At 44.8% G+C, this 18330-nt stretch overlaps 1 protein-coding gene across 1 annotated transcript in view; it reads right to left on the bottom strand.

Annotated features, from left to right (window-relative positions):
• LOC119443046 (26S proteasome non-ATPase regulatory subunit 1) overlaps positions 1 to 18330 on the bottom strand; it is a 64042-nt gene that overhangs the window by 21788 nt on the left and 23924 nt on the right. The window contains exons 16-21 of the mRNA XM_037708179.2: positions 16962 to 17089; positions 12929 to 13048; positions 11119 to 11214; positions 7769 to 7833; positions 2794 to 2908; positions 2587 to 2733 (exon numbers count right to left, since the gene is read on the bottom strand). Of these exons, the coding sequence (XP_037564107.1) occupies positions 2587 to 2733; positions 2794 to 2908; positions 7769 to 7833; positions 11119 to 11214; positions 12929 to 13048; positions 16962 to 17089 (671 nt within the window). The remainder of the gene's footprint in view (positions 1 to 2586; positions 2734 to 2793; positions 2909 to 7768; positions 7834 to 11118; positions 11215 to 12928; positions 13049 to 16961; positions 17090 to 18330) is intronic.

The following is an 18330-nucleotide window of genomic DNA, read 5'->3' as shown; positions in this document are numbered from 1 at the left end:
GAAACTACGACTTTTTGTCACACGCAAGAATTAAAGAAATATTGTGTGCAGTTCGACACTAATCTCATTTCTCAATTTTTCTTGTTGCTCGGCTCTTGCACTTCCCGGCTCTTATATATATATATTTTATTTTTTTTACAGTCCCGTGAAAAACGTATCAGCAGGGTTCTACTGCACTAGCTGCGTTTCCGGAGTAGATAACATCCGCCGATGAATCACCAATTAACCTTGAAGCCACGAGCCTAAGCAGAAACCGCACTTTGCTGTTGAGCCAGCTTGCAAGGCAGATGCCGCATCGGCACCGTGCGTGGCACTGTGGCTTAATCAGGACGCACGTGCTAGTGCTGTTTCGTCTCCTGTTCGCAACTAAGGTTGCAACTAAGGCTCGCCCTATCATCACGTTTCACGTTTTAATTCCCCGGTGGTGCAATTGTCGGCGATAGACGCCGTCAAATCCGTGACTGTTTGGCGCAGTTAGGCACAATTTTCATCGATTGTATCAGGATGGCGCAGTAAATCCCTTTTGGCACAGTTGGCGCAGGGGTGGAATCACTGAGGATATTTAAAATCCTTTATTATCATTGTGCATTTCAAATTACTTATGCATCCGTCACAATGGCAGCATTTTACCCTGACAAAACAAAGTGCAAGAGTATCACATATCACTTTGACTTGATATATGACAGTGATCATTGATAAGGCTGGAAAGTAATCATATGAATAAAACAGTTTGCTGCAATGCAATCTACAAACTGCATTTCCTGATGAGAGCCATGAGTACACTACTCAGAAAAACAATTACAGTCGAATATAGATAATTCGAACTCGAAGGGACACGAAAATTTGGTCGAATTAAAAGATGGACTTGTTCTTAAGTATTTGTGCCCCATAGCACGATGCACGAACAGTGCGAGTTCTGAAATATCACGGCGCGCAAGCACACAGCAAGCAAGGACCTCAAAATGGCCCACGATGACTAATGCTCGCTTCCCGATAACGGCAAAAAAGGAAAATTCAGAGAGTGGGCTAAGCTGGCGCCGAGCCAGAAGGCGCAGAGACCGTCGAAGATGAGGGGGTTACGAGGGAGTTTAGAGGGAGGGCGAGAAGAGCAGAGTTGTGGGGAGGGGCAGGTTGTTGATACCAAAGTCGTTGCCACTGATCATAATCATGTTGGTGTGCTCCCTTCTCTTGCAGCGCTGCCGTGTTCAAAAGACAAGGAGAATGAGGTACTGGGTGTCACATTCGCATCGTTGTATTTGGGGTCCGTCTTGTCATACAGTATCAGATATGGCACACCGTCTCCAAAAACCTTTCCATCGGGACGTCTCGGTTTAGACTGGTCATTGTAAATAAACAATCGCAAACCATGACAATCAAAACAAGCACGAACGAGACCAAACCAACACAACCAAAACAAGCGCTTTCTTCTTTTCTTCTTCTTTCTGGGATTTTACGTGCCAAAACCACTTCTGATTATGAGGCACGCAGTAGTGGAGGGCTCCAGATTAATTTTGACCACCTGGGGTTCTTTAACTTGCACTACAACGCAAGCACACGGGCGTATTTTGCATTTCGCCTCCATCGAAATGCGGCCGCCGCAGCCGGGATTCGATCCCGCTACTTTGTGCTCATCAGCGAAATGCCTTAGCTGACCGAGCCACCGCGGCGGGTACCAAAAAAAAAAAAAAAAAAAAAAAAAAAAAAAAAAAAAAACAAGCGCGAGCGAGAGCTGACGTGAGCAGACGATAGTGCGAAACCAGCGATCTGGCTGAACCACATGCGAGTATCAATAGAGCGGTCGGGTGGGTCCGCATGACACCAGTTTTCCGTGCATGCGTCACTGAAGGGACGGCCCTCATTGTCGCCTCCGCTCGCGACTCAAAAATCGGCCCAGGACTGATTCCTCTTGTTGCACGCATTTTTACACTAGTGTGGTTGGGGCATTATGGTGTGATGCAGAAACGGTGACCTTGCTATTTGAAAGAGGGTGAAATTTTTGCCACTTTTTTTTTTTATTTGCATGCGGCGGTGAAGGGCCTCTCCCAAGCGTTTCCTCTATGACGGGGTCAGAGCAATGCTATTCAGAGGTGCAGCCACGTGATTTGGCACGCTGCCGGAGTGCGGTATGTTCGAATTACCGTGGCAAATGGTTGCGCATTCGAATTACCGGGCGTTTTCGCCCATTGGATCCAATACACGTAACTTTGACGGGACCACAGCGTCAGTTCAAATAAACCGAGTTCGAATTAGGCGTGTTCGAATTAACGAGATTCGACTGTACCTGAATTCTGAGCCCTAATTGTAAAAAAACCAACATGAATGGTAATGTAAACAAAATGCCATCAAGAAATCTGCAGTGCTTTTCCACATAGAAACCACGAGTTAAAAATTATCCAATGCTGATCCCTTACTGTAAGAAACCAGCCATTATGTAACTACTGTTTCGTCTCTATTGAAAAACAACGTAAGCAGGAAAAGTCGCTGCAGCTGTCATTGTAATGGGGCTATAATGAGCAGGACCAACCATTCGAGGGCAAGAGAATGAATTTAGCATCACTTCTGTCAACAAAGCAGCAATCTGTATACCTTGTGGTAGAGCTGTCGGAAGTCCTTGACTTTTGGGCAGGTAGCCTCTGTTTGCTGGATGAGGATCAGTGCAGAGGCAATCAGCGCCCCCTGGCGGACATAGTTGACAGGATCGTTGGTCATTGGCTCCAGTAGAGACAGGGCTTCCTGCAAGGTCTTCAGGTTACATCTACGGCCCCACAAGTGTCCCTGAAGACAAAACCTCACCTTGTTGCCAGTGCCAGCACACGAGATGCCAAGTGCCATGGCCGAGCCGTAGCGCACATTGGGGTTGTAGCTCTCCGAGAGAAGGGACACAACACCGGGGCACTGTTCAGGTGTCCTAAAACCACAACCAGACTGTTTTACAGGCCCAGGACAGTGGAAAGATTTTGAACAGCAATTTTCGAAGTAGAAATATCTACGTTTTAAAGCACTTTGGTGGAAACTAACTCCAATTTTGGAGAAGATACAGGGTTTGTCTGTGAAGTAATGAGACTGGGTCTGGTAAAAAGAATTTATATAGCCGATCGCTACATACTATTAAAATTCTTCAAAGTAGATTCCTTGGGCATCTATACACCGCTACCAATGCGATTCCCACACTGCAAAGGCTCCCTTGAAGTCAGTTGCTGTAACCTCTTTCAGAGGGACAGTGACAGCCCATTGGATGGCCGGAAGAACGTTGAAATAGTGACCTTTCAGGCTTCTCTAGAGCTTTGGAAACAGGAAAAAGTGTACCGGGCTCACATCGGGGCTGTACAGCGCTTGCGGCAAGGTTGCAACCTCTATTGGGGCCAGGTAGGTGATCACAACAAAGGCCCATACCGCCGTAGGCTCCACTTGCCACGGTGGAGTTTTCAGCGATCGGCAATCTCTAGTCATTTCCGTTTGACAGCTCTGTGGAGGCGCTCAAGGACTTCTTTGTAGAACACGGCGTCGACGGTTTGTCCCGGAGGTGCAAATGCTTTGTGGACAATGAAAAAAAAAAGAATGAACATTGTCTTTACCTCGGACTTCAATATTCTTGCGGCTTTCTTGGTTCAGTTCGCGGTGTGCTGCTCTGAACTTGGCGTTTGGTTTCGGGGTCGTACTGCAGCATTGAAGCACCCATGATTCGTTGCTTGTTATCACACCACCGAGAAAGTCCCGTTCACTATCTAACTGTACCAACATCTCATGGAAAACGTCAACTTGTCGTCGTTTTTGTTCATCACTCAACACTTTTTGCACAAATTTCGAACAAACCTTCCACATGTTCACATTTCCAGAAATATATTGTGAACCGTTGTTTGCTGGGGGTGCGGGGGCGAGCCACATGTTGAGGTCTTCGGCTAATAACCTGATACGTAAACGACAGTCGGAGTTCAGGAAAGGGCGTCCAGATCGCTCCATGTCTTCAATGGTCTCCCATCCGGTCTTGAACTCACTGAACCACCGGAAAACCTGGGCCCTTGACCGGGTGTCGTCTTAGTAAGTCTCCTTAACCAATGCAAGCGTCTCGGAAGTGGTTTTGCCCAAGTAAAAGCAAAATTTTATCGAGTAATGTTGCTCCACAAATGCTCCATTTTTGACATTTTCTGCCATGAAAACTCGAAAACAGCTTTTGCGCCACTTGCTATTCTGGCTGTGCCACAAGCACAGGAAATTCATATCGCTGGCAATGACCCAGTGTACCCAACACATTCTCCGTGCAATAGTGCAGATAAGGAACATGTCATATTTTAGCATCCATCCTGCTGCTTGACAAGATGCATTGTCATCAGCATGACACTTGTTATCTGGCACCAGGCAGCAAGTGTTTAAAGGGCCCCTCACCAGGTCTGGCCATTTTGAACTGACAAGGGCCATGTGCACTAACGATTCTGCCTGCAAAGTATTACACCACAACGCGGCGCGAAAAAAGATCTGAAATTTCAAACCAAACGGCCTGCGTCCTTCTCCTGGCGGGCGCCATGCTCCCATCAGGAGAGTCGACGCTAATCGCACAAGTGCGCCTACGTAGTTCACCATGCAGTGACATCACTCACAGCGGCACATGACTGAGAATTATTCAAGGCAACACCAGTTATTTGTTTGATCTGTTGCTTCAATAAATGAATTAATGTTTAGAGAAATAATAAAACCTATAAACTGAATGTATGCATGTTTTTGTTTTACTTCATACCGTAGCAAGAAAAATTTGCTTCCGTTTCATTTGCTTGCTCCCATGTCATGTAGTCCTGCGTGCAGAGAGCGAAACCTTGTCATTTTCTACAGTGTTCCAGCGTGCGATCATGTTCTGTGATCGGCTTGCGTCTGCCTCAGTGTTCGTATAGCACTCACACCACTAGTCGGGTATTCTCGTGCACAGCGCACAAAAATGTGCACTGCGCGAAACGAGACATATACGACAACTTGCGTGTGACACTGTACTGTTACACTGTACTGTGACGAAGCAAATAAAGCAATATATATCAACACCATCAGTGAAAGTGTGCTGCACAGCAAAAAAGCGAAGAAAAAAAAGAAAAAAGAAAAGGCAGGGCCCACGCCGTATGCGTACCCAATCCTCATGCTCCGGTATGGGAGAACGCAGGGAAGGAATTTTGCTTGCGGAGGTTAGATGGGGCAAGTGGAGAGAGCGTCTATTATGGCAGTGAAGCTCACCTCCTGAAATCATGGGTTTGTGGCACTGAAATATTTTTATGTCGCCTATTATTGAAACCATTTTAAAAATATTGCAGTAGAACGCTCCCTAGAGGGAACGTAACAACTTCCAGTGTATAACTGAAATTTTCTATGTGGCTTGGTGAAGGACCCTTCAACATTCTCAGCCTGCCGCCAGCACTGCTGAAGGTATACGAAGCAATGCGAGGAGACAAGGACAGAAAGCATAAACGACAGGACCAGTGCTAACTGCTAACTAAATTTTATTGCAAAAAAAATAAAAAAAATAAAACAAACCCTCGTTCGACAAAGTGAACCTGTATTTCACGTGAGTATACTTTCTCTCATTTCTACCATCACTGTTTATCTAATTATTCTCTTATTGTTTGCCTGCAAGATCACAAGAAAGACCCACTCCATCCATACTACAGTATAGACCACTTATAACGTAACCGCTTATAGTGCAGGACCGGATATAGATATAGTGCAGTCTTTTCAGACTCCCGTTAATTTTCCAATAGCACTCCATGTATACACGTATCGCTTATAGTGCAGTTGCGGGAAACGAAATACCGGTTACAGTGCAGCTCCCTGGGAGTACGGAAATCAGCGGAGACGACGAACGCTCCCCTCAAACGTGCGCCCCAAGGAGTGCTCGAGGAAGAAAGAGACGAAGTGGAGGAGAAGGGCACGTGGTGCGAACAAAAAACCAGTGAGGCTGAAACCAGAATCTTGAGTGCGAGTCGTGAAATATCATGGCACGCTATGCGAGCGAGGGCCATGAAACTGCCAACGCCGGCCGACGCTCACTTCACGATAACGGCAGTAAACGAAACTTCAGGGAGCGGCGGCGCCGGCACAGCACGGCAAAGGGCGCACACGGAGACCGTGGATTGTGAGGGAGGAGTGCGGCAGGGAAGCGGATTTCACCTCGGCAACTCCGCCACTTCGGTGGCTCCCCTCGCCCTCCCTCGTAGCTCCTTCACTTTCGACTGTCACCGTGCACGCCCGCCGCCGTGCAGGCGCCGCCGCAGCCGGCCCGGCGCCAGCTCCCCGAAGTTTCGTTTTCTGCCGTTATCGGGAAGCGGGCGTTTGCCGGCGTGGGAAGTTTCGTTGGCTCGGCGTGGGACAGCGCTGCTGCTTACCTCTGCGCCGTAGCCGCAGCGTGCAAGGTCAACACGTGACTAGAAAGTAGAGGAAGCACAAAGGAGAAAGAAGGGTTCACTGCCATTTTCTACGCGCGGCTATGGTAGCGTGGCTGGGACGTCGGCACGTACACGCATGTGTCGCCGCAGTGCTGCCGTTTATACTGGTCGGATCAAGTTTCATAACACTGATAATGACACCGCGCTGAGTGGAGATGAGCAAGTGGCCGAATGCTTACGCATACTTAGACAACTTCCATAGGAGTTTCTACGTATTTTTTCTTGCAGGCTTGTTGGCTTATTATTTATTTTTTTTCACATATGTTTTCTGTCTCCATCCCCATGCGCAGCTTAAGTATACCTTCAACATGAATCAACTCGCTCAAATCAAGTTGCTGCCAACACTACAGTCTGTCTAACACTGACAATCATGCCAGATCTGTGGGCATGCTGTACTGTACACAATTAGATTTTCACTGTTTTTTGGTTATGCCACAAATCTGCACTCAGAATGCAAACATTATAGTTGCACAATATTATGGGTACACATAGGAGTGCATCATTGGCCTCATACCATAGCTAACCCCATTCTGGAGCAAAAACTACCCTTTAATGAGCTCAATATACAGCTTTGTTGCCGCAAATGTATTTGCCATTGAAAAGTCCTGGCAACAGGTAAGGTTGAAATGGCATCGCCATCAAGCCGACTGAAAATATACTACAGACCTGAATGAGCTATTGCTCTGCTGTACTATTCGTGCAACTTGGGGCACTAGCATCAGTATGCATCGACAGTTGGGGCAAACTATGCGTGTGTTCTTCACTAGTGGCAACCTTTTTTTTTGTAGTGTGGCCTACATCTAGTTGGCGCACATAATCCTAATATTTGTCTGTGCATATACAGAATGTAGCACACTTGTGTTTTTCGTAGCTTTGAAGTCTTAAACTTGGCCAGGACAGTGAGAAACTTACAGGGGATTTGCATGCAACCTCTGCCTGACGCTGCAATTAGGAGACATTGTTCGACATGGCGACAGCACACTGGATGACTGCACATCATTCAAATGCAACATGCATTATTGCAAGAGAAAAAGAATCATCTATTATAACAAAGCTTTTCCTCACTAAGATATTTTATTATTATTATTTATTTTTTTGTACTACCTAAATAAACGGACATTTTTGCAGAGCCTTGCTTGTATGAAAAATCAACTATTGACTGTCTTTCCTGTGCCATACATATCAATGGTTAAACACTGGTGCCAGACGACAACTTTGCAGCATATCATATTCCTTCAACTTCAGTGAACTTTCTCCTTACGGTGAAGCTTGGCACAGGGATTTGCATTAATATCACATTTGCACAGCTGTCCGCACATATGCAGGGCCATCTTGTACCACAGCCTCACCTGAACAAGATGAATCCAAGGGCTTCAACTGCTGCACGCCTTACGTCATCATTCACGTCGCTCACCTGCATGAAGTAGCACAACACTGTCCCAAAACATTTTCTACTAAGACTAGACTACTAAAAAAAAAATGGTCACCCCCCCCCCAGGGATCCCGGGAAACACGATTTTTTTTTTAATAATCTGGCATAGATTCATTGACAAAGCACATTGCAACTTTTTTTTTTTTTTTTGAGATTCAATTGTTTCAAGCACTGGCCTTACAATCTTTGTGATTGCCATCGACCAATCGCAGCTGGAAATTGACGCCCACATGTCCAAAATGGACACTATATAGATGAGTAGTGCTTCTGCCTCGTGGGATTTGGAGCAGCCGATTCCCCTGTTGTTTACGCAGGTGGGTTTGCATTACCCTATTCGAGTCTCGGCTATTGTGTGCGTTGCCGGCTGCTCCCACTACGGTGCTTTTGTTGCTTTTCGGCGATATCGACTTAATGCAGGTCCTGTCGAAATGGAAATATTGCAAAGCCTGCAAAAAGGGCAGACTGCAATCTTGAATAAGCTAGATTCTATTGAATCCAGGATCGCCATACATGAAGGAATGATAGCGGAGATAAAAGGCAGCCTTGAAGCAAATAAGAAACAAGTTCAGGACCTTGGAAGAGTAGTTGCGGAACATAAGGATGAACTTGAGACTCTTCAGAAAGTATTTAGGGATTTGCAGGTTAAGAATATTGCCTTAGAAAAACGAGGTCGGAGACAAAACCTTTTGTTTTACGGAGTGGATGACAACAGGGCGGAAACATGGGACCAATCAGAGGAATTGATTAAAAAGATAGTTGGCAACAAGCTGGGAATTGAAGTTACATCACTACAAAGGGCACATCGGATTGGTGTATACCGAGAGTAAAAAAAAGAGGCCGATTATCGTAAACCTCCCTTCGTATAAAGAAAAACAAGAAATCTTATTTAACGCAAGAAAATTTAAAGGGTCAGAGTTCAGAGTTGATCAGGATTATGCGCAAGCTACTCGGGAAGTACGAAAGCAATTACGGGAATACGGTAAAGCGCACAAATGCGAGAAAATAAATGTTAAACTGAATTTTGATAGACTTACTCTTGGTGAAAAAACGAATGGGATGACGAAAACAAGTAGTCTTTGTAGTTGCTCAACTACAAAGAAAAAAATTATGCACGGTTTTCGCAAGGGCTTTTCTTGTACCATGCAACTTGTAGAGTTCTTTCATGAGCTGGCTTCCAACGTCGACGAGGGTGGGCAAACAGATTGTGTGTTTTTAGATTTTTGAAAGGCCTTCGACACCGTGTCGCACTCCCTTCTCCTCATCAAACTACAGATTCTAAATTTTGACCAGAATGTACTAACTTGGAGAACCAATTACTTGTTCGATAGGCGTCAATGCGTGCTTTTAAATGGGAGGTGTTCATCCTATGTTAGTATCTCATCAGGCGTGCCACAAGGCTCCGTCCTTGGGCCGCTCTTATTCCTTATTTTTGTTAATGATATTTCTGTGGGTATTTCGTTGCGCATATGTTTATTTGCCAACAATTGCGTTTTATATCGGCAGATTAGGAACGCAGGTGACGGTGATTCTTTGCAGGACGATTTGGATCGTATTACAAGGTGGTGCCAGAAGTGGCAAATAACGTTGAATCCAAAAATGTGTGTGCACATGCGTGTTTACAAAAAAAAAAACAAATAGAAACAGCTTACAGCATAAATATGCATTTGATTACTGCCGAACCAACATCCAAATATCTTGGTTTTGTTTTATCGCATGATTGTTCATGGAATGCCAATATTGATTATGTCGTTGGTAAAGCAGGAAGGGCTCTAACTTTATCCGGCGGAAACCAAGATGGGCGCCCAAGAATTTAAAGTAAGGAACACAGCCTACCTCACATGTATTAGGCCGATTTTGGAGTACGCATGCCCTGTATGGGACCCGACGCAGGCCAGGTCTATAGATAAGCTTGAAAAAATTCAGAACAGAGCTGCGTGGTTTGTTTTAGGGCGTTACAAACGGACACAGCTGTACTGCTATGAAAACGAAATTTGGTTTGGAATCACTTTCTTTGTGCAGGAAAAAACTGCGGTTGAAGTTGTTATTTTTATTTTTTATGGTAACATTGGATCCAATTGCTTGTAATAACTACTTTGATGAGCCCAACTACACAACCAGTCGAAATGACCACCGACACAAAGTGAAAGAGTACCGTGCAAAGAAAACTATGTTTTACAATTCCTTCTTTGTGATGCCTATCAAAAGATTGGAACCGGCTGCAAGAGATGCAAGTGTGCTGTATAGATCAAGTGTTTTATCTAAGTCTGCAACCCCCCTGCTGTAACGCCTTTTTGGCAAAGCGGGGCACTCACTGAATAAAGAATAAAATACTTTGTTTGAAACCCCAATATTTCAAAAAAGTGACAGGATCGCAAGTTTGTGGAGAGCTTCGCTTCATTATAAGCCACTGTTATGATCCACCAATCATGGCCAACTGCGATCTCATTGATAGTGCGGGCGGAGTGTCACTCTCATCCTTGATGAAGCGCAATAAGCACGAAAAGGTATCCTTGACCTCAGCAACATGCATGGATCACTTGTGCGAAAGTCACAGCTACAAAATCACAGCCCTGGAGTGGTTTTCCCAGTCAATTATATTTTTTGGACACGAGCACTTTCATATTTCGCGTGACTAGGGTTTGGACACGTCGGTGCCTACACGCAACAGCGTTTGCTTGGCTGTGTGCAAGGATTGCTGTTGGCCGTCGTGTCGGGTGCCGAGTCGCACAATATCTTGCACAAGTGATCTACCGAAAATACCCCTCCTGGTATATTGAGCTTTTGAAAGAAATTAAAGAGATACTGGAGCCTAATTCAAAAGGCTTTATGTGGTTTATGCACGGCAAGGGGCTTATATTTCTGTGAATTCGCTTATCTCGAAATTTTCCCCAGTTTTTACAATTTTTGAGTTAATGGGGTTTTACTGTATTTATATATTTCTTTATTGACCATATTATGTTTCAAAGGCAAAGTCAAATTGCAATTATATGCTGCAATATTCAAAGGTTTTCAATATCCACACAATTTTACCATTTTGTGGACCCAAACACATGGAGCCTATTTCTGTAGTTGACAGACCAACCATGGTATGCTGTCAAGTGGGGACTCTAGTGATTTTGTGCTTTATACCTTCACTTGCCTGGCAAGGGACACTCCACTAGTACAAGTGCAACCAACAAGGACCTACTGCGTGCAATTTTAGTGAATAAAATTTCACACCTTCATCTGCACAAAAGCAGCAAGAGCAGTGCAGGCAACACAACTCACCGCAACATGCAGAAGCCTGCGTACAGCCCTGTTGTTTCCAGATCCACAGTAGGCCATGGCAATGGCGTGCATGGCTGAACGACGTAACAGTGCATCCTGCATTACAAACAACCAATCACATCCAACTAATCGGACACAGCCTTGGCTAGCTTTTGAAAGCACTGATATGTCACCACGAATGCTGAATCCTTTGTTGTATCAAATCATTAATGTTCAGTTCAAGACATCAGATCTACATGATTGGAAGTGCTCATTTTGTTCAAGTATGTGTATAACAGACATCAAAGTAAACACACTCTCACCCACCTAGTTCCTTTCCTTTTGACCCCCACTCCATCTTCGTAGCCAGAAAAACTGCAGATTGGGCAAGTTGGTGCATCGTATTCGTGACTTCCTTTAGCGCAGCTCAGTTTGAGTATGAAGGGAAAAAGGGACAGGTGACAGGGTGAGCGCTAACTTCCAACTGGTTTTATTTCATGACCCTATTGCACATTATATAGCCCGCTCAAAGCACTCGTGACATAGCACACAAAAATAAAAATAAATATAAGCATGCGATTGCAGTTCATTGAACCTGTGTTGATAATCTTAGAAATTCACGTTCCTTGCTTGATAAAGCTAAAGAGGGTGTGCTTTACGCACAGCTTTTCACATTTCAAAGTGGCATCAGCCTCAATAATCTCACGCGTCACTTGATTGTGGCTACGTCCTATGATGATGCATCTGTCAAGTAGTGGTTTGCAGCCGCAAGATTTGCAATGTATGGCAAGGAACCCGCTTGATGAAATTTTGTTGTTAGCATTGTAATTATGCTCGCGCAAGCGATCGTTAATACACCTACCGGTCTGCCCAATGTATGTTGATTGCACTCGCGCAGTAGTGTATAAGTTTCCCTTGTCGTGTAACAGTGTCTACATTGGGCAGACCGGTAGGTGTATTAACGATCGCTTGCGCGAGCATAATTACAATGCTAACAACAAAATTTCATCAAGCGGGTTCCTTGCCATACATTGCAAATCTTGCGGCTGCAAACCACTACTTGACAGATGCATCATCATAGGACGTAGCCACAATCAAGTGGCGCGTGAGATTATTGAGGCGGATGCCATTTTGAAATGTGAAAAGCTGTGCGTAGGCACACCCTCTTTAGCTTTATCAAGCAAGGAACGTGAATTTCTAAGATTATCAACACAGGTTCAATGAACTGCAATCGCATGCTTATATTTATTTTTATTTTTGTGTGCTATGTCACGAGTGCTTTGAGCGGGCTATATAATGTGCAATAGGGTCATGAAATAAAACCAGTTGGAAGTTAGCGCTCACCCTATCACCTGTCCCTTTTTCCCTTCATACTCAAACTGAGCTGCGCTAAAGGAAGTCACGAGTAGCCAGAAAAGCTCATCTACTATGGGACACACATTCTCTAATCCCCCATGTGTCTGCTTCCTTTCTCGTAATCTAACTTGGGTGAAAGAAGCCTCTCTGTTGGAGACTTTGAGCCGGAACAGCTCTTACAATTACTTCATAACCTGAGCCTGGGGCCCAGACCCTGAAGACCTTGAGATGTGCCCTAAGTGCCCTCACGTCAGCAGCGAATGCTCATCATCTGGTGCACTGTAGTAGGTGAAAGGGAATTTAAGGGCTAAGTTCCCTTTCACCTACTATAGTGCTCCTGGTGCTGGCACTATATTAAACAGAGGTGGAGGTTTCATGAGCAGAAAAAGCATTGACGGACTCAGATAATGGTTTCCACTCTCAAGACCTAAGCACAGAGCCTAAAATACTATGCCAGTGCATGTAGCCAGCTCACCTTGTCCTTTGCCAAGGCATCAATCTGATCGTCAGCCTCCTCCAGACGTCCGTACAGCACCAATGCTATGCCCACTGACAGGCCACGCAGGATCTTCTCGTGCTGTGTCTCGTGGGCATACTGCAGGAGGACGGTGTGCTCAAATTGTGAGAGGCTCGAACCACAACACATGCTATAGTCCACAGAGCTGTTTCAAATAGTATAATGGACATTTGCTGTGTTGAAACCCATAGTCCTATAGGCTGCAATTACTGCTTGGTGTACAGAAAAAAGATCAAAAGTGCAGGAGGTGCTTTCAGGACCCTAACAGCCGAAAGCTAGGATTAGTTTCACCACATCTCCCCTGTCTGGCACAAATTTGTTGTCTGCAAACAAAGAGGGAAGCCACCAGCTAACTGCTACAGGTTCACTTATGCTCGCCTCCCACCATCCGTTTTTGGTTTCTTGTGACTATGGCTAAGGGCCATTTCAGGACGTGTGATCCAAGCTACCACACCTTCGGATTCTCTCAAGAGCCCCTCCCTGCCCCACAATGGGCTGCTTCAAAGTACTTGTGCCTACGTCTGTTTAGTGCCATAGCTGCTGATCAGTGAGCAACTTGATGTTGCCTTTGCAATCCCTTCTTGCTCTTGTTCTTCCAACTCAGAGGCAATGGTGTTCAATGTTAACACAGTGCAGAGGCTATGCTTAGCAAAATGCATTCCAAGTATGCTTTCGGCTATTTTGCAATTTACAAGTTTGCATCCTGTGACTAAGGCTGGTGTGTATCAAATGTAGTCAAACGTCGGTACAACAAACACAGAAATACCTAGTTATTGAATTTAATGAAGTGAATCTAAAATTTCGTTGGTCATGTATTATTTCACAGAAAATTCTATTGCTATAATGAAACCAAAGATGCAATATCTTAGAAAACATTAGAAAACAGAGCTCACAGCTCAAAATATGTATTCTGGTAATAAAAGATGCCAACTATTTGGCAAGAGGAGCTCAAAACGGAACATTTTGGACATGCATGCACGTCTTGGCCAGTGCCTTGGCTTGGCTGGCCTGCAGCCAGTAAACCAACCAAACTATTCTATGTAATCAAACAGATTGTATGGCCGCATATTACCGTATTTATTCGAATCTAGGCCGATAGTTTTTTTCAAATAATCACATACGAAACTCTAGGGTCGGCTTAGATTCGAGGATTTTAAAAAACGCGCCAGTTTTTAACTGAAACTGATAAATATGGTGCATAGTTAGCGCCATCTAGAAAAGTCAGTATCGCAGCCGCTGCTAGCCGCGCCAGTAGCCAGCTGAAGTACACGAGCGACGTCGCCATTTTGATCTGCGTCGTATCGGTAGTATCGGTATGGTGCAGCATCGGCGCGCGGTGTGGCGTTATCGTAATGGCACCAAATGGGCGATGCCACTATAGTGCCGCTTTCTAAACGAATACTGTAATTACTCGAATCTAACGCGCACTTTCAACACGACCGTCGGCATTTCAAAATGGCCGCCTCGCACGCGCGTCGTGCCTAGCTACCGTAGCCTGCGGAAGCTTCCTCCGTGTGCTGCAGTACACGTGCTTAGGCAATAGTCTACCGTCTGTCTTCACGTTCTCAGCGTCTGCTCTATCTATCAGCATGAAGTACCGAGTTCATCATGATGCCGCATTTAAAAGGAAAGTGATCATCTGTGCGGAGACGGACGGAAATCGGGCCGCATCACGGGCGTTCGGAGAATCCGAAACTTGCGAGCGGGACTGGCGCAAACAGAAGGAGAGGATTTTCGCCAGCAAAGCAATGCGGAACGGTTTCAGTGGACCGAAGCAGGACGTAATCTGCGACGATCCACTCCGGCGATACGATCAGGCTTGGCCCTATCTTGAAAGCAATCTGCGACTGGTAAAGTCCGCCGCGCGCCGTGTTTTCGCCGCGTTGAAGCGAGAGGCATGCTAGCACGAAGGCGCGCTTCGTCTCCAGCGTTTTGACAGTTCGTTTCCGCGGTCAACGAGCGAGGTGTGTTCATGTATGCTTGAGCGCGCGTGACACCGTGCTTGTTAATAGCGGTCTACTAATTTGCTACCGCATTCGATGCATCGCCTTTCGGGCGAAACTGCGACTTTTTTTATTCATCGCAACATCAGTGCATCGGGAGGAAATCTATTTTTCCAATTTTTTCCTCACGGAAAACGGGTGCGCGTTACAATCGAGGAAGCGTGAGAATCGAGTAAATACGGTAGTTGAGCTAGCCGTAGAGGCATCGTCAAACGTTCAAGCCGGGCGGAACTTCGGCATCGGTCTGTCGTTGGAGGGGGCCACGGGAGATGGTTTTTGCGTGCGCCGCAACGTGCGCTCCTTCCAAAAATGCAGCATCATGCGCTGGGTGGTACTGAATATAGCGCACTGTTTGAAGATGTCAGCAGTAAGCAAGATAGCGACGAGGCTAGCAGCGATGGTGACATAGAATGAGCTCGGCATGTTCAAATTTAATAAATGCTGTTTCATTTTGCGAATGCTGTCCTCGCTTTTTCGTTCGGCCTACATTCGAGGTAAGTTTTTTTTTTTTTTTTTTTTCGGACTTCGAACTTTTGGGGGGTCGGCTTAGAATCGGAGTCGGCCTAGATTCGAGTAAATACGGTAATAATCGTGCAAAGTGTGTTTGTAATTTAGTGTCATTTGTGTGCTATGTATCAGCATAGCAAGCCACCAAGGAGACATCAAGATTGACAGGAGACCCTTTGCTGGCCTGTCAGAGGCATCACACTTGCGTTCCTATCGCACCGACATGATCGCAATTTTTTTTTCTAGTATAAGCATTTTGACCATAAGAAGTACTCTATAGTATTTCAAAAGATCGAAATTGGCCCAAAAAATCACTTATTCAGTCTTGTCATCTTTGCGTCTCTGCAACCATTTTTTTCATAAGATTGATTCCATAAGATTCCAGGGCCCTTCATTTCCATAAGAATTTGTAAATTATGTTATAATAAAGATGCTTTGAAATGTTTTTCCTTGATTTCTCAAAACAACAATTTTGGCACACTTGAAATTTCAGAGACAAATAGCTTCTATTCTATTTTAGCTATCATAATAATTCTTTCTTTACTACAGAGATATAAATGAGATATAAATGCATGGAGTGTGCACTAAGCCCAATTTTAGGGTAATAATTTTACTCAGAAAATCTTTTTAGTTAGTCATATGTTTGCCATTTCAAAGATCATATTTTTTCAGGCAACCTTGATGGGCCCCAACTAGAGTTCTAATTGACCTAGGATATTGGTTTACACCTTAGCGCATACCTTAGATGTTCGAGATTATTTGTATATTCTAACCACTGTGTTTGTTTTTTTGTCTAGATGCTAATTTTCCTCCAAACAAAAGAGCCCCATTTCTACGGAATATCACATACAACATACCCCAAATGATGGGGTAATGTTCCAAGTTTCACGAAACGGGATATGAAGACCTGCTATTTATTGCGAGTTACATTGGCGAATGTGTGAAAGTCAAGACAGTGGTGTTCAGGTCCACAAGATTTATGTTCAAATGTTGTCAGCATGACAATTATTGTGCTCGCATAAATATTACACACTTGGAACAATGTTCTGAATAAAATGCAATTCTCAGCCTTAATTTCACACTTGAAAATGCAGCAAGCACGACCACTGCATGACTAAGCTCTGCGGTAGTCCAAACTCTCAATGTCCTTAGAGTAATACAGACATGCACGAAGTGACATAGTTCATGGCAAAAAGCAGTCCAAATAAAGTTCATTTTCAACAATGTTTGAGCAGCAGCAACTAAGAAACGTGAAGTGTTTGTGACATTGTATATTTCATGTTCGATTTAGTGTTTCTTAGGGTACTGCTACTCAAACATGCCCAATGATCTGATCAGCTTGATATTCAGCTATTCAACTTGAATTTAATCTAAAATTTTATTCATAAACCTGTATGACCAAAAATCCCACAGTGTGTCCCATCACACAGCGATCACTGCAAAAAACAGTGCACTTAAAAAAAAATGAAAACTAGACTCACAGCAATCATATCACCCAGTGTGGAGTGTGAATTGGAGCCCAGCATGACCAGGCCCATGGCGATGCCTGCAGCCTCCCCAGCAACTGCATCGTCCTGGTACAGAGTGTGCTTCAGCTGCTCATAAATGTCTGAAACCAATGGATATGTGCTTATTGCATCCTCTTGTGAGTTGAGAAAACATCTAACTGCATTTGTACACTAAAGTTTAATTCGTACGTTTGTGTCAAATGGGCCTACAACACTTTCAGAGAGGATGCCGATTGCGCTTCAAAGTACTTTTCAACAGTGAGTGATGACAGGTGCAAAATAAACGGCAGAAATCAGCTCGTGCAATTCACAGTTATTCACCAAGTGAGTTTCTACATACAAACAATTAGAAAATAACTCGCATCTCAAATTTTGGAAACCTTCCATTGCCATTTTGCTCACCCAGTGACATAAATAGAAGAAACAGAAAAAAAGTGAGTGCACAAAGTTCACATAAAGGAAGTTTACATACAGTTCTTACTCCCTGTAATATGTTCACCATTACTCCTTCTCTCCTTTGAATGCTAACAGGGCTGTTGCCAGTTACAAGCAAGCGCAGTAGGCCCATCTTGCATGGTTCTGTTGCATCACCTTGTTTCTTTGATTGTAGCATCCTTGCTGTAGCTGCTTGGCTGCCCATGAAAACATGTTGCATAGAAGTTGGGAGCAGGTTTGCATTAGGCACACGCAGGTCTTCAGCAATTACTGCTAGCTTAGCGGCAAGCACGTTGGGGGTGTCATCCATATTTCAGAACTCTAGGCCGGTGCTTTGCACACATTCATTCGGTGAAATGCAACTGCAGCTCTGGTGCCTTTGAGGTCCGGAAGGAAAGCCACATCCACATGGAAGCGAGTCCTTTTTGAGGGATTGGCTGTGGCCAAATGACAATTGGCATGGTGGTGGCAACACTTTTTGGGTTGATTGAAATACATCCTTCCTGGCAATGGCTTAGCATCCTGGACCTTGATCTCATCTCAGAGCGGGACATTCTCATCTAGGAATTTGTGCGCCGCGTCAGGATCTTCTCCAGCTGCTCACAGGAGTTGTCAGCTCTGTTTCATACAGTGACGACACAGGTTGTCGTTGTCTTTGCAAGGTAGTATGGTAGCTGCCAGGGTAGGTAGTTTGGCAAGTCACTGCAGGTCTTCAAGTCGCGTGTGCTGGGGAAGACCGGCAAAGGTATGAAGCGCGTTTTTATAGAGCGTTTCTAGTTTTTGAAAGTGAGTAGCCATAAAGTAAAAGGCTATAGCATCATATGCTGCCCTGGAGCTGAAGCAAGCCTGCATGTGCTTGCCCCTACTATTCGCCATAAGAGGTATCAAACCTACATTAGCATCTTGC

The sequence above is a fragment of the Dermacentor silvarum genome, chromosome 2, assembly GCF_013339745.2.
Source record: "Dermacentor silvarum isolate Dsil-2018 chromosome 2, BIME_Dsil_1.4, whole genome shotgun sequence".
NCBI classification, from domain to species: Eukaryota; Metazoa; Arthropoda; class Arachnida; order Ixodida; family Ixodidae; genus Dermacentor; species Dermacentor silvarum.
Note: the sequence above shows the minus strand (reverse complement) of the source record. Positions and strands in the feature narration are given on the sequence as shown.